Consider the following 15,626-nt stretch of genomic DNA (forward strand, 5'->3'; position numbering starts at 1 on the left):
ATGAGCTTGCAGAGAGTGTGGGGAGGGACAGGGCCCTCCGTGAAAGCCCAGGGAGGCAGGTCCCACACAGAACCCAGGCCAGCAGCCCTCCTGGGTGGCTGTGTCCGTACCGCAAAGAGCCTCTCCACTCTCCTGTTCTTCCCGTTGGGGTTTCTCTGCGTCAGGGAGCCACGGTAAACAGAGTTACGGTCAAAGGAGTCATCAAAACCTGTAGTGAACAAAGAGAGACAGGCAGCAGCTCCTCATCCACCACCCCAGAGGTTTCAGTTACCCACCAAGTCGCTCAGGTTTTACTAATGCCCCACTGACTGTGGGTTTGGATGCATCATGGCACTTCCCTCTCCAGGAGGGTGATGGGAAGCCCTTTGATAACAAAGAGACAAGAGCTGCTGCCACTCAGGTTTCCAGAGCACTGCATGAGCTGGGGCAGTCTGCCAGCAGTCAGCCACCAGGACCTCTGCTCTGGAAATGTCTGTGGAACAGCAAGCACCCAGCCTGTGAGGAGCTCTCACCACCTAACCCTCTGACACTGTCTTCTACTAAGTCCTCTCCTCTCCACTCTGCCACCAACTTCCACCAGCTGCACCTTTTCAGGCCCAACTTTTCAAGTCACTGACCTACAGGGAGGGCAGTCAGCAGACCAAGTGCCCCCATCACCCAGCTCAGGCAGAGGGGATTAGGTTTGCCTGGTGACATCTGTCCCAATTTCACATCCCTCTATCTCCTCACAAGGCTGATGTGTCCCATGGACTGCCTTTATCTGCTGTCCTTTGCAGGAAGATGAGCAGATGACTCCTCAGCATGAGGACAAGGAACCTTTCCACCTACCAGCCTCAGCTTGGGAAACAGCACTGTTAATTGTCTTTGTGAATGGGGGAATGCTATTCCACCTTGGCATTAAGTGATCCTTCCCCCCTTTCCTCCCTTCAGCTTCTATTATCTGGAAAGAGAGCCACTCTTTCTGTCTTTAAGCATGTGAGGTATGATAAGAGAAAAATAGAAAAGTCATTTCCTAATCAGTCTTGCTGATACCGTCAGGATGAAACATTTCCAGTGATTGCCCCCCTACTACACAAGGTGCTGTGCCAAATTTCAGGTCACTGTGTGCTTTGAAACTGCTGTTTGTCATAGCTGGGCCCTGGAGGGCCTCTTGCCCGCCACCAGAGACCAGTGGTTGAGGCAGGTGGACAACAGGGTATAGACTCACAGAATGGTCTGCGTTGAAAGGAACCTTAAAGTCCATCTTGTTCCACCCCCTTGCCATGAGCAGGGACACCTTCTTCCCACTAGACCAGGTTGCTCCAAGCCCCATCCAGCCTGGCCTGGAACACTTCCATGGGTGGGGCATACCATCCAGGGAAGGATACCTTCCCCAAGATGGTTTAGCAAGGAAGGAATTGCTCTCAGAAGTGATGATGGGCTTAGGCGAGGCCTTGAGATCTGACAGCCCATGGCATGTCACAGATGAAGTAAGGCAGATGTCTCCCTGGACTCAGGTGGCCAGATCTCAGGCTGCAGAGACAGTCCTGGGTCTTGGAAGACTGACCCACCTCAATCTGACCTCTGGTCTCCCATCATTGTCCCCAGTCCTGCCACAGCTGCTGTCTCCTGTCCAAGTTATCCACCACAGGTTTCCCCTGTGGCTGTCCGAGCAGGGGGCTGTGAGCACAGGGAAGGGGATCCCCATTGCAGACACATAGCTGGAAGTAGAGAGAGAACCAAGCACCCCCCAAAGCCCAGTCCATCACCCACAGGTGCCCATGTCCCACAGGCAGAGCCATGTTCCTTACCAGTGAACTCCAGGGGACTGTTGAACTTCCTCCTGTACCTCTGCAGTCCGGGCATTGCCTGCAAGAGAAGGGGAGGAGCCTGCTGTAGGAAAGGGGCTGGAAGGACAGAGGTCCCCACTGAGGCCACTGCTTTGAAAGCTGCTCCCTGGAGACCTTGGTTGCCTCCAGGCTTAATGCTGTGCCACATGCAAAGCCAGCCCTGATTAAACACATACTCACTTTAATGTCATCCAGAGCCTCCCCTGGACTGCTGCTGGCAGGACCAGGAGAGCGGAGACAGGCAGCCTGCAGGCAAAGGAAGGGCAGAGGTTTCTTTGGGGGTGCAAGAGGATGCAGACAGCTCGGTCTGCCACAGGCCAGAGCACCAGGCAGCAGGGAGAGAGCTGGGCACAGCTCAGCATGCCAGGCAGCCCTTCGCAGCTCCCAGAGGCAGCAGCAACAGCCCAGCAGGTACATCTCAGGGCTGGGACCTCATACCCACCATTCTTCATGCTCACCTGCCCACTCGACTTCTTCCTTGCCTTTTCCACTGACTTCACCGTCAGCCCTGCTGCAGACAGAGCTGCAATTCGTGTTTCGATGTCTGATATCTTTAGAGGGAGGAAAAACACCATACAGATGGTGGCTGGAGGATCCACCCCTGGCTCTGTTTGCCATCACTGGCCAGGCAAAGCCCCTCTCTGAGCAGAGCCCTCACCTCACTCTCTGCCTGCTGCACCTGAGCGGCGGCCGAGGCCACTTTGTCCTCCAGCTCTGACAGCTCTGAGTCGGTAGTGCCGCTGTGCTGAGCCCCTTCCTCAAGCTCCTTCAGGGTCTTCTCAAGCTGGTAGGTCTTTCCAGCAGTCAGGTACACCTGAAATACAGGCAAAAAGAAAAGCTCTGTTGCAGAATTAACCTCCCTGGAGTTCTCCTCTCCTGGCCTGACTCCAGCCCCAGACGCAACAGCTCCTGCCATTCTTTTTCGACTGCCTTCCTGCCTTGCAGCACAGACAGTACCAGTCAGCTTTGACACGGCTTTTCATCTCATTTCCTCTCTTCCCCAGGCTTTTTGAGAGCAATTACCGATGGGGTGAAGTGGTAGAAAGCTCAATGCGAACACAGGAAGGACCAAAACTCAGTGACCTGCTGGAGAAGCAGCAGAATCTTTATGCCATGTGCTCAGAGGGAGGGCAGGTAACTGCAAACAAGCTCAGGCTGCCATGTCCCATCGTGGCAGAGAGCTGGGAAGGAAACAGTCTGACTTTCCATATCTTCTCAGTCTCCTGTAAGGGTGTTTGTGCTCCTGGGTTGCCTGGGGGCATGGTCAGCCTGCACCACCTGCCCTTTGCTGCCTAGAGAAGAAGGGTAAAAGGATCTATCCCAATAAACCCACTGCCACTTGCCTCCTCCTGGGCTGCTACAAGGACAGGTCCCAGCAAGGCAGTTCAGGAAACAGTAATATGTTGGTATGCAATCACATAGGATGTTCAGATGGGGTTTGGTCACTGTTCTGCTAACTGATCTAAAAGTCTTAGTACTGCTAATGCAATTCCTGCTCCTCCAGCCCTTTCCACTTTCCCTGGGCTGGGCATTATGCAAAACTGCCTGGCAGGAGCCCCCTCACAGTGACACACATCCCAGAGGTCCCACCTCCACCAGTGCAAACCCCAAGGCCATGTACCACTCAACCTGTGAGTCACAGGGATTTGTTGTTGGCCCATCAGGCTCTCCCGGTGCCCTCCAAAGTGGGTGGCATTCCTTGGAGAGAAGAAAGTGGCCAGGCAGCTGTGACTCAGCCAGGATCCCCGAGGGAATAGCAGGATGACACACATCTCCCACGGCCATTGGCTCTTTATCCCTGTCCCACCGCTGATGGGAGCAGCTCTAAGCCCAAAGTTCACATCCTTCACAGCCCTACCCCCTCTGCTGGGAGCAGAGAAACCTCAAAACCTCCATTCATCCAACCCTCTTTCTCTAGGATGTTATATCTGGACAGAAACCACATAGGTATTGCAGCTTCCTGCTTTTATGTATAAGCTCTCCCCAGTGAGAGGTGACCACAGTGTGTGTTATAAAACCCTACTCCCCACTGCAGGACCTTTCCTACAGCACAACCCGACCATCCAGCTGGACATGCAACACTTCTCTGAACTGTTCCTTTGGAGGCTGGTGCATGGCACTGTGGATTCAATCCACTTCCCACAGGGAATCAGTTCATGTGGGTTTATGGCAGCTCCAAAAGCTGTTGGTGCTTCATGTGGTCACAACAACCCAGCAGGGGATTACGCTCCAGGTATAAACTTGTCACCTGCATGAGCCCATCAGCCTTAACAAACAGGTAGGTCATGGTAAGCCCCCTGATGAAACACAGTGCTGGGGAGGAACTGAAGAGAAATGGGACACAAGGTTTGCTGTAGCGTGGGACTGCTGAAGTGACGCTGCTGCAGCGAGAGGGGGACTGAGCTTGTGTCCTCTCCCTGACACCCAGGGGAGCCAGGAAGAACCAAGGAAAGGGAAGCCACAAGACAAAGCACCTGCTCTTGCTCTTGTATCACTGTTGGACAAGACCAGACTCTTTAATCTCTCTGCTGATCATCCTTATAGTACTGACCTACCCACTAACCAGAAATCTGGTGATACAGGGGCCCCTCAAGAAAAAGGATTTTATCCCTTCTCCACAAAATCATATGGTCTTCACTAATTTTTAATCAGAACTGTACTAACTTTGTATTTTATATTAATTTTTGGTTTTAGCTTGTACCTTAGTTTGTCAGTGATCTTAACCATGCATAGCGTTAGACAAAGGAATTTAACCCTGCAACTGTAAGGTGAGCTTTAAGAAATAAACCAAAACCTTGCTTAGATCGAAGCAGTAAGAAATAAATCAGAAAACCTGTCTAGGTTGAGACTTGAAGCTGTAACATTGTTTAGTTAAAAGAAAATACAGGACTGCAGAGATAAGAGCAGCCCATTAGACCTGTTAAAAGTCACTCAAAATACAGTTTAACTTTGGGGAGGGGTTATCAGTTGTAACTATTGTAACTAAGTATATAAACCTGGAAACACAAAAGTCTCCTTGAACATTTCTTTGGTGGAATTATCCCCCGTGTTCCCAGCGCTGAATAAAAGGAAGAATTTTGTTCTATTCTATTGGATTTGGTTGTTTCCTTAAATCACTGGGGAGGTGTTCCTGTGCATTCCCCTGTACTCTGCCTTGAGTGTTGTGTTCAGTTCTGGGCCCCTCAGTTGAGGCAAGAGCTTGAGGGGCTGGAGCGGGGCCAGAGAAGAGCAACGAGGCTGGAGAAGGGACTGGAGCACAAGTGCTGTGGGAAGAGGCTGAGGGAGCTGGGGGTGTTTAGCCTGGAGAAGAGGAGGCTCAGAGGTGACCTCAGCACTGTCTGGAAGTGCCTGAAGGGAAGTTCTGGCCAGGTGGGGGTTGGTCTCTTCTCCCAGGCACTCAGCAATAGGACAAGGGGGCACGATGGGCTCAAGCTCTGCCAGGGGAAATTGAAGTTGGAGAGCAGAAAAAACTTGTTTGCAGAGAGAGTGCTCAGGCATTGGAATGGGCTGCCCAGAGAGGGGGTGGATTCCCCATCCCTGGAGGTTTTTCAGCTGAGCTTGGCCGTGGCACTGAGTGCCATGATCTGGTAAAGGGACTGGAGTTGGACCAAGGGTTGGACTCGATGATCTCGGAGGTCTTTTCCAACCCAATCGATTCTGTGATTCCCACCCACCAGTGCCCACACTGCTCGCAGAAAGCTTTCATGAACCTTACATGTTCCTCAAGCTCACGGTACACTTCGGCCACCTCTTTCCCATCTCCCAGGCTGGGGGGCTGCCCCGTGGGGAGGGCACAGCCCCCGTTGCACTGGCTTTCTCCATGCAACGACTCCCACACCGCTTTCTCCGTGGCATTTATGGCTCTCAGCACTTTGGCCGTGATTTCACTCAAAGCCTGAGCCGACGACCTCTGCAAACGGCACAGCCACAGCGGAGGGTGGGAGTGGGGGGAAAAATAAGGACGTTATTTTAATGTACAAAACAACACAGGTCGGGGGTGAACGGGGCATCAGACCTTCAGGAGATGTAGAAAGATGGAGAGGAGGTAATTAACGGGCTCACGCTGTTCCTGAAGGGCTCTCCATTGCAGACGGATGCGTGGCTAAAGCAGAGCTTTGATCTCAGCCCGTGCTTTCTGGAGGATGGCTGTGACAAAAGAAGTCATCTCGGAAGGCTTGGAAAAAAAGGGTTATGTAGGGATGTTTTGCTCGCTGGGAGCGGTGCCACCGGCGCTGTCTGACAGCACCTGGCCACCTGAAGGCCACTTGGTTACTCAGCAGTTGAAATCTAATTGTAGCATATTGCTTTACACTTCAGCGGGCCGGAGCTGGGATGCAAATAACTCCTTGAGTTTGTGGCAAAAGAATAAAAGCGACCAAACCCCATAAAATGTATTGCCACACTGCCAGAACTTGGGATAAATGTCCGCTCTTCCCACTCCAAGGAGCACTGATGGCAATAATGCTCCAGCCTGTGGTTGGCTTGATGAGGTGCTAAGCACATGTAAAAATGGACTGAAGAAACTCATCATGTCCCTCTTAACTGATAATTCCCTAGAAACCAAGGAGATGGGGGTGATATATGCACTGGTGACAAAACAGTTGTGTTTACAAGTGCAGGTTATTTCCAGGCAAGCTGTCCTGCAGAGAACCAGCTAACTCAGCCCAGATGAGATTTTTATAAGTTTATTGTGCCTTCACGGTACAATGGAGTTTTTTCTCATTTTCCATTAGGATTGTGTGCTTTCATTAAGTGTTCTCCAGGTAGAAGACTTCCTCCTGAGTGAAGGACACTAAAATAAAAACCCCTCAGAATCATGCAAGATCCAAACCTGGATCTGGTATAAGTACAGGGAAAGCTGTTAAAAAACATCCATGCCAACACAGCCTTATTTAACCAAGGCTGGTCCAGCCACAACACTGCAGACATTTCTAACTCAATACTCCTCCCTGCTTCATAGCTGGGATTGGGACAAAGAGAGTAGAAGATCTGAAGAATCCAGGCTTCTTTTTATGAGAATCAAGACTTTTACACTGATACCCCATGAACAGCTCCCTGTTCAGGGTTTGAGCCTCTTACCTGCTGCACATCAGCAGCTCACACAGGAATTAAGTTACCGTTCATCTACACTTGAATGGAAATGGTTATTAAGATGATGCACATCCTTCAATCCATGAGAAGTAGTTAAGTCCAGCTGCAACAATCATCTAAAAGCAGCTTTCAGGAAAAGGAGGCAGTGAAGATGCTGTCAGGCAAGGATGCAGCACACAGCTGATCCCGTGGCAATGAGAGCACAGCAAATGGTACCCAAAACCACCAGGTTTTGCCTTGTGAGGCTGAGGAACAAATTCACACTAAAAGGAGGTCTCATGGCACCACAGAAATCATTGCAACCTCAGATGAAAGGAGATTTGTAGGACAGGGCAGGAGCAGTGTGGTGCCCACTCACTTCCTTTGCTGTTCTATCCAGCAATGGATGTGTCAGAATAAGACACTGCACCCCATCCACAGCCAAGGCAGAAGGGGGGGAAGAACCAATAAGCCATTATAGTCCCAACAGGGAATGCTGACTTCTCCATTTGTGCTAAGGGATCATCTTGTGAGGCTCTGCAAACCTGGAGACACACTGCACAGGTGCTGTGATCCCTCCTCCTCCCCCTAACCCATGTCCCCACAAGGTCACCCACCACTGAGCAGGGGACAGGAGCCAGCACAGTGCTGTAAATACAAGAGATGCCCATCTTACAAAGTGGAGGAGGGATCAGGGATTTAGGGACTCAGGAGCACTGATAGGCATGGAAAAGACATTTCAGGCTGTAGCAGGTGCCTGACAAAAGCTGCTGGTACTAAATCATCATCGAGCTCTTCTCCCACCCCAGGACTCTTCTCCATATTGATGTCCAGGTCCTGGGACAACTATTCTAAGTAGGTGTGGGGTTTGTGTACCTCTACATGACAGGCAGGAGCCTGCAAGATCTCTAAGAGGTTTTACTTTTGACTCTTGGATGAGACTGGGAAAGCCTACACAGAGAAAGGTCCAGATCCAACACCCTGGGACTTCCCTATCCCTTGACACTCTGTTAAAGCAGGCAGCTAAGTCAGACGTACCACAGCCTTGGGAGACATCAAGGTGGAGGTGTGGGACAGAAGAAGAGTTGCATTATCATGGTGTAAAACCATAAACCACTCAGAGAAAAAATCTCAGCCTGGAAAAATACGGGTGGGAGGATACAGATTACCTTTTGAGCATCTCTGGCCACGTCATCACTGGCGGAACTCATCTCTGGTTTCTTTGCTCTCTTCACTTCTTCACGCTCCTCTTCTTCAGAAGATACTTCTTTGTCACTGATGTTGCTGGCTAACTCCTCCAGCTTCCTCTTCAACTCCTCCTCCTCAGCATCGGGATCAGTTTGGGACTCTGGGGCTGGAGACTGAAGTAGCAGAGGAAGGGAATTGTGTGAGAGTCTCCTGTGGTGGACAACAGGGCGTTGCCTGGGTCCAGACACACTCACCAAGCAGAGGAGCTTGACCAGGGCCACCACAGATTGAGTCTCAAGCCCCCTCTCCCCACCCATATTCACAAGGAGCAGTCAGAGTGCCCAGGGGGGCAGCAGAGCCCAGCTCCACCCTGAGGAATGCAAGCCCTACATCTAAAGATCCTTCATTCCTATTTCCCTACACACAGAACTTGTTCTTCCCCGTGGAAAACTGCCCTTCACCCACCCTTAGAAAGGTGTGCATGGCTGATTTGGGGACAAAAATCACCTTGTTTTCATTAGGAGCCCTGGGGTGGCTGGTGGCTCTGAGGGCAGAGATCACAACAACCCAAGGACATGGTCCAGCAGGGTGAGGGAAGCAGCCATGGGAATTGTCATTCCCTAAGGCAGCTTTTGGAGCCTCTGGGTAACCTTATTTGCAATGAGACACCACACAGCAAATTTTCCTGTAGGACAGATGGCCTATTTCCACCTGGTCCCATTATCAGCTGCAATTCATGGCACCTGGAGGAGAATCCTATTAAACTCCCAGGCACTGGAAGAGATCTCCAGAAGTTCCTGAACTCGCTGTCCTTTGCATTAAGATGGGAATACAATTACCTGTGTCATACCTGGAGGGGTTTTGTCTGAGCTGTTTTTAACAACCTCAAGCAACAGCATCTGCAGCAGGCAATCTTTTTCCCAGGAGACCTATGCTGTCCTTTCTGCTGGAAAGCTTTGTTTAATACTTAACTTCAGCCTGTCCCACAACAGTTTAGACCCCTTGCCTCTGCTCTGCTTTGCCCGAGATATGGGAATAAAGCTTGAGAACCTGCCACCGTGCCCATCTCTTGGTCAGATTTACTGACAAAAATACTGAATGATCACAAACATGTTACAAATTTTAGAAAAAAAGGAGAACTTGCATTGTTTCATCTGTGCCTAGAGGGGACTTCCCTGTAATTATCACTGTCCATCCTACTGAGCTGTCAGCCACCAGAGCGGTGATGGGTTCACATAAAGGAAAAGAGCACATAGTCTAAAATTAGAAACCCAAAAATCAATGTTAAGTGGCCTAAGTATTCACAGATTCTACATTGTTGCTCAGCTTTAACTTAATTTAGATGCTTTGTTCCAAGTTTTACGGCATGGTAAGATGAGGGCAGCTCAGAAAGGATGCAGAAATAAATCCTCCTTGACTCAGATCTCAGTCACAATAACCAGGTAATTTCCTCCCATGTACTAATCAAGTGGGCCATGATTTCAAATGAGCTGTCACAGCTCTGTGGATGTACAGACACCCACCTAAGGAAACCCCTGAAATGAGCATTTCCTAAGGTACCAGCCTGAAACCCAAAGTTCCTGGTGCAGAAGGAGCCAGCCCAGCACTGGCTGGCAAAGGGGCCTAAATGGGTTAAATCTGCTGCTGTTTCTGTCCTGCCATGCAGTGTTTCCTGAGCCACTCCATCACCTGGAACTGGAGAACAGCCTCCAAGGCCAAAACACAGCATTAAACTCAAACAACTCATTGTGGCTCTCAGGGAAATGGTTCAGTGGCAAACTTGGCAGTGGCAGGTTAATGGTTGGACTCAGTGATCTTAGAGATCTTTTCCAGCCTAAATATTTCCATGATTTTGTCTCTCAGCTTTCTCTCTGCAGTGCTGGCTGCTTCAGAGGAGCCCCTCCAGTGACCAGGGGAAGGGACCTGCACAGCCCAAGCTCTCTCCCTGCAGAGCACCTGGGCTTTGCCCTGTTACCTTGTGAGGGTGCACCAGGATTTTTTCCTCCAAGCGGTTCAGAATGCGCTCGATTGCAGACATGCGATTGTTGAGCTCATGAATCTAAAGGAAAGAAGAGAAAGAGAGAGAGAGAGAGAGAGAAAAAAGAAGTAGAGAACAGACCAGCCACCACTGCCAGGACAGTGAGAAAACAGTGCCACCAGCAGAAGAAAGCAAGCAGCAAGACACTGCCACCATGGCAGGAGTTAAAAGGCATCAAAAAACAATGTCTTAAAAATAATATCTTTTAAATAATGTCTTTTAAAATGTCAGTAAGCCCCAGCAGAGCAACCTCTCCTCAAATCTGGGAAACTCAAAGTGGTGGTGAGTACTCAGCACATCGCAATTCCCACCAAAGCTTTGATGCAGTGAATGTAAAACCCCATCACCCACATAAGCATCAGGCTGTAATAAAGCCACCTATCTCACCATCATTCCCACACTGCCCCAAATTCAAGTCAACACCTGTTTTCACTTCCTACTAGCATGATTTTCATGCTGTTACTACTCCATCAGGTGCCTGCCAACATGGTGCTAGAAAGGAAGAGGGAAGAGGGCAAGAAGTTCCCATGAAAAATTCCAGGTAGAAAAACTAATTCTGAAAAGTTTTCCCCTACACTTTGGAATTTTCTGATTTCTCCATGCATCAGTTTACTCAGATGTTCTCCCTTACTCTTCTGACTGTAAAAAGGGACATAGAGACAAGAGGAGAGAAGAGAAAGACAAAATCTTGAAAATCAAAGAGAAGTTACATTCTGTGCTCAAGAACCAAAACAAACCTTTGTGGTGAGGGTGGATTTGGATTAGATATTTGTATTAGGAAGAAATTCTTCCCTGTGAGGCTGGTGAGGCCCTGGCTCAGGTTTCCCAGAGAAGCTGTGGCTGCCCCATCCCTGGAAGTGTCCAAAGCCAGGCTGGACAGGGCTTGGAGCAACCTGGGATAGTGGAAGGTGTCCCTGCCCATGGCAGGGGGTGGGATGAGATATTTTTAAGATCCATTCAAACCAAAACAATTCTACAATTTTTGACCACTGAAAACATTAAAGGAAGTGCTTTGGAAACTGAAGTTTTGCTTTATTTGAGAAAAAAAAGTCTCTCTCCTTTGATCCAAAGAAATAAAACGCAAATGATGAGAAATATTGCCCATTTTATGACACTTCCAGTGCATCACTGCTGTTCTGAGTGCTGCCCATTCAAAGGGAAACAAATGCAGTAAGTAAGGTGGCAACAAAGAGATGTGAGGGCTTGGCTTTGTTTCTATAACGTTTCCATCCTCTCTCTTAGATTTTGTGCTTGCTAGTGTTTGATTAATTAGTTCTTCATAACAGCTTGGAGTGATGGCCTCTGGTTAAGGGAAGATGAATACAAAAACCAGGCACTGTGGAGCAGAGTGCTGTCATTACCACCCTGAACTGAAAGCATCTCATTAAACCCACAGGCAGGAAGCAATTCAAGCCACTGCTAAATGATTTCTCAGTACTGCTTCAGGCCTGACTCCTGCATTGCTCCTGGTGACAATGAGAAGCCTCTGATGGTCCATCAGCCTCAGAGATGGTGACGAACTGAGCACCAGCACCATAAGGCAGAGGTTGGGAGAGATCAGAGCATAATGCACGGAGTGCTGTTGGTGTTGATGGGTATCTACCAGGGCAGGAGCTGAAGAGCTTGCCTTCATTCTCCTTCCCCATCAAAGCTGGCTTTAATGCAGGGTGGGCACCCCATCAGGGGCTGCATCATCCTGCACTGCTCTCTGCCTGACAAAGGCTGGCAAACTGTGCTCTGTATTAAAACATTTTATGTGAATAAACTCAAACCACAGCCCATAAGGTGGATGTCAGGAAATATTTGCTTCATAGGTAACCTGAAACCAGAGAAATAGGAACCTGAAATATCAGGTAGGGGAAACTACCCCTTGCTGCTGGGGAAGGAGGAAGGGTTACTCTCACAGAGGTGCTCCCAAATACCCAAGACCTCCAGCAGAAGTTTTATGTAAAGAAGAGAAGCCAGACAGCATCAAAGCTTTGGGAACCCAGAACCACTGAGCTCCCCTTGAGGTACAGCAGGATGGCTTTTGAGGGGGAACTTGGCAAACTGAAGATGTTCCTTGTGAATTGGTCCTGTTCCTACCTGACTTCTAAAAATCTAAAGGCAAAGATCTGCAGTTACCAATTCAGGGCTTCTTTTCATGTCTCATGGGGTTTAAGAGCTTTTCTAAACAGTTTTTTTTTTAATAAGTTTTGATCTAGCACTTTCAGTTCCTGGAGTCACAGGACTAGGGAACAGACTCTCCTTTTGTTACTGGAAAAGTTAAGTTTCTGGTGTTTGGAACTGAATAATCTCTATAGAATTAATGCAAAAGCGTTTTTCAGATCAACCATATTTTGACAAAATTGTCCCTAAGGTAGTTTTAGGAAAAGAAGGTTTTCAGCTGTGTGGTCAAAGAGCTGAAATCTCCACCTCTTGAAATCTTCAGATGCCAACAAGGTGGCTACCAGGAAAACACTGCATTTAAAGCCAGGCCATGGGATTCCATACAGGGTTAACAAAAATGATTTTGGACCCTACAGCCCACAGACCATCATCTGGAACCACAAAGGGCACAGCCTCTGTGAGGTGACCAGTCATCCTCAGCCACCCTCGCTGTCCCCTGGGATGTCCCATCAGGACCTGGGTTACTCCAGAAGCCCTGCTAATGTCTACATGACATACCCTGGAAGTGCCTGTAGGCAAGTCCAGAGCCACTGCTTCACTGCTCCAACCTCAGGACAAGGGGATGGACACATTTTCCCAACCTCTTCCAGCTCTGCCTATAGATCAGAGCAGTCTAACACCAAAACCTGGGTGTTCTTCCCTTCTCTATTCTTTGGGCTTGCCCCTGGCCTCTCCTTGGCCAAAAGTGACATGTGAGCATCCTTGTGATGTTAATGGTCCAGCACAGAGCCGGGTCTCTTCCTGCTGGGCAAGGAGCAGGCTGGGTGGGAGGATGGTTGCTGGCTGTAAACACACCAAAGCACAAAGGGCAGGGAGGGTGAGGAGCTATTTAAGCTAATGAACAACACTGGCATGAGAGCAAATGGGGTTAAATGGGGAGCGAGATGTCTGGTAACCACCAGGGTGACAACGTTCCACACCAGCCTTCATCCTGGTGTGACAGAGCAAACCACAGCACAGGTCAGACCACCCTGAAGTGAGAGCTTGCCCAGTTCCTGGAGGAAGTCTCTGAGGCATTGGGAGGAATTTGGCCCCATTTCCCCACTGCAAAACCTGGTGCACATTTGATGCCTAACGTACCGTGGCCTCATTAAGGACATCCAGTCCAGGGTTCTATTTGCTGCTGGCTGATAAAGGAACAGCATTTACTAATTAAAACATGTTCCCAGAGAACTAAAAGGCAAGGAAGAGCTTTCCCAATGCAAGCACATGGAGTGTGGTGCCAAGGGATGGCTGTGGTGACAGATCCTCCCACCGGTTACCCAAAGAGGGGTCCAGAATATGTCAAATTACCAGCTGTGAGACTGGCAGCTGGCTCTGCCCTTGCATCTATAGCCAAAAAGCGCCCTGTGTTTTGCTGCTCATGAGATCTGAGGAGCCCTTTGCCATCCTCACCACCACCCGCTGGCAAAGGTGGCACCAGGAACAGCAGGTTCTTGCCTGGCAATTAAAACACAAGCTCACAGCCTGTTTGACACCTTCTTTAGCCTTGTTTGCCCTACCACCACCACCACTGAGGAGAGGTATGTGACAGGTTGTCCTGACCCAGTCCTGCTGGGGCAGGAACACACTGCAAAGGAAGAGAAGCATCTTGATGCTCATTAAACATCCCCCTCCAAACCTCTGTCAGATCATAAAGCACTGGCACATTCAATTGAAAAAAGCCTTTTTGGGGCCACAGAAAAACACAGGCAACTCACAGATTAATAAGGACAAACTGGAAAATCAACAGCAATGAAGGCAGGTTTGTTACTGCTATGGCAGCACAGGCAGAGGGAAGTACCATCCAGTGCCTGATTTTCTCTTTCCTGCGACTGAAAAAGTGAAAGGGCTGGAAGGATGATCTGGGAGAGGAAGCACAGAGCTCCAGTGGACTACTGCATCATCCTAAAATGGCAGAGAAATGTCTGTTCTCCCTCATCTTAATGAATGAAAAAGGCTTGAATGCACGTTCCCAGCTCTCAGGTCTACTCCCATTTCACAGCTGCCTTGGCAGACCCATCACAACATGGAAGTCTAGGACATCTCCAGGGCATTCATCTTGCTGGTGCCACACAACTGATGTGACAACTCAATGAGCCAGCTCCTGGTTCATCCCACAGCCACTCTGTGTTGTTCTGGCAGTGTCAAGGGCCTGCACCCCAGTTCCTAAGCTGAAGAGAAGGAGGCATCTCAAGTCTACAGAGATCTGGGATCCCTTCTTTTCCCTCTTGGCACCACATATTGGAAACAAGGGCACCAACCCACCCCTGTGCAGAAGGGGCAGCAGGCTGTGTGGATACCTGGAGCACACCAGCTTTCCTGCTCATGCTCCACATCCATCCTGTCCAGGAGGCTACGGTGGGTGCACCCAGTTTGCCATTGCTGCTTCTCTCCTCCTCTGAACCACCCTCAGGGGTAACAAGAAGGAATTGGCCACAGACTTGGTCTCACAAGAGGCTCAGCAGCTGTTGGATACCTGATTCCCAGAGTGGCTGAGGTTCTCCTGGGAGGAGGCTCTGTTCCTGCGCTTTGTGTGATGGGATGGGTAGGAAGGGAACTGGGCCCCCTTCACATCCTCATCAGAGGTGTCCATGTCTGCAGAGTACCGGGACCGGGATGGCTCATTCCAGGAGCTGCCTGCGGAGACAGAAGGCTTCAACACAAAGGTACAAGAGATTCATACCCTTGAGTTCCTTCCTGGACATTTGGCCCCATCCTTAAGACAAGACAAATAATGAGGCACTTCTCCAAATCAAACCTTTTATGCTTTTTCAGATGCTTCTGCAAGAGAGACTCAAGTTTATGGATGGCTATGCTGGACCAGGCTCCAGCTCCACACACTGTGACTACACAGCTCCAAGCTCAGCAGGGTCCCACATTCTGCTCAGACAGTGTTGGGCACAAGGAGCATCAGCCTTACCTCCATGCCCTGAGCAGCCAGGCCCCTCATCAAAACCCACTATTACCTTCCCAATTTGGTGGGAGCCCAGGTTTGGACACTGCCCTTCACTCACTGCCCAGGTGCTGGAAGATGTTTAGGCTCAGGCTGGAGTGGTACCAGTCTAGGATGGAGCATTTAAAAGGAGTGGAAAGGAGAATTTCAAAAGAGACAAAACCAATGAGAGAAAATGAAATTAACAAGCCAGGGGACCCTGCTGCTCTGTCACTCCAACAGGACTTAGAGCAGGAATTTAGACAGCACATGGTAAGGTCTATCCAGCACTCCTTAATGCCCTGAAAATACAGCTGAGCTGCTGGAGGTGCAGAATTCCATATTCTGCATTTGCCAGTATCCAAACCCCCTGGCTCCAAACCCCCTGGCTCTGCAAATTCTGCCTCTTACAGAGTAT

The 15,626-nt window shown here is 49.6% G+C and overlaps 1 protein-coding gene across 13 annotated transcripts in view; it reads right to left on the reverse strand.

Moving 5' to 3' along the window:
- MLPH (melanophilin) overlaps positions 1 to 15,626 on the reverse strand; it is a 29,409-nt gene that overhangs the window by 2,263 nt on the left and 11,520 nt on the right. For 4 of the 13 annotated variants that reach the window (XM_071562387.1, XM_071562381.1, XM_071562386.1 and 1 more), the window contains 9 exons: positions 14,753 to 14,913; positions 10,063 to 10,146; positions 8,069 to 8,260; positions 5,545 to 5,739; positions 2,488 to 2,643; positions 2,288 to 2,380; positions 2,010 to 2,075; positions 1,791 to 1,848; positions 111 to 208 (listed from right to left, as the gene is read on the reverse strand). In XM_071562387.1, coding sequence (XP_071418488.1) covers positions 111 to 208; positions 1,791 to 1,848; positions 2,010 to 2,075; positions 2,288 to 2,380; positions 2,488 to 2,643; positions 5,545 to 5,739; positions 8,069 to 8,260; positions 10,063 to 10,146; positions 14,753 to 14,913 — 1,103 coding nt within the window. The remainder of the gene's footprint in view (positions 1 to 110; positions 209 to 1,790; positions 1,849 to 2,009; positions 2,076 to 2,287; positions 2,381 to 2,487; positions 2,644 to 5,544; positions 5,740 to 8,068; positions 8,261 to 10,062; positions 10,147 to 14,752; positions 14,914 to 15,626) is intronic. The other 9 variants (XM_071562391.1, XM_071562385.1, XM_071562389.1 and 6 more) reach the window with 4 other exon arrangements.

This window comes from Pithys albifrons, chromosome 8 (genome assembly GCF_047495875.1).
Source record: "Pithys albifrons albifrons isolate INPA30051 chromosome 8, PitAlb_v1, whole genome shotgun sequence".
NCBI lineage: Eukaryota > Metazoa > Chordata > Aves > Passeriformes > Thamnophilidae > Pithys > Pithys albifrons.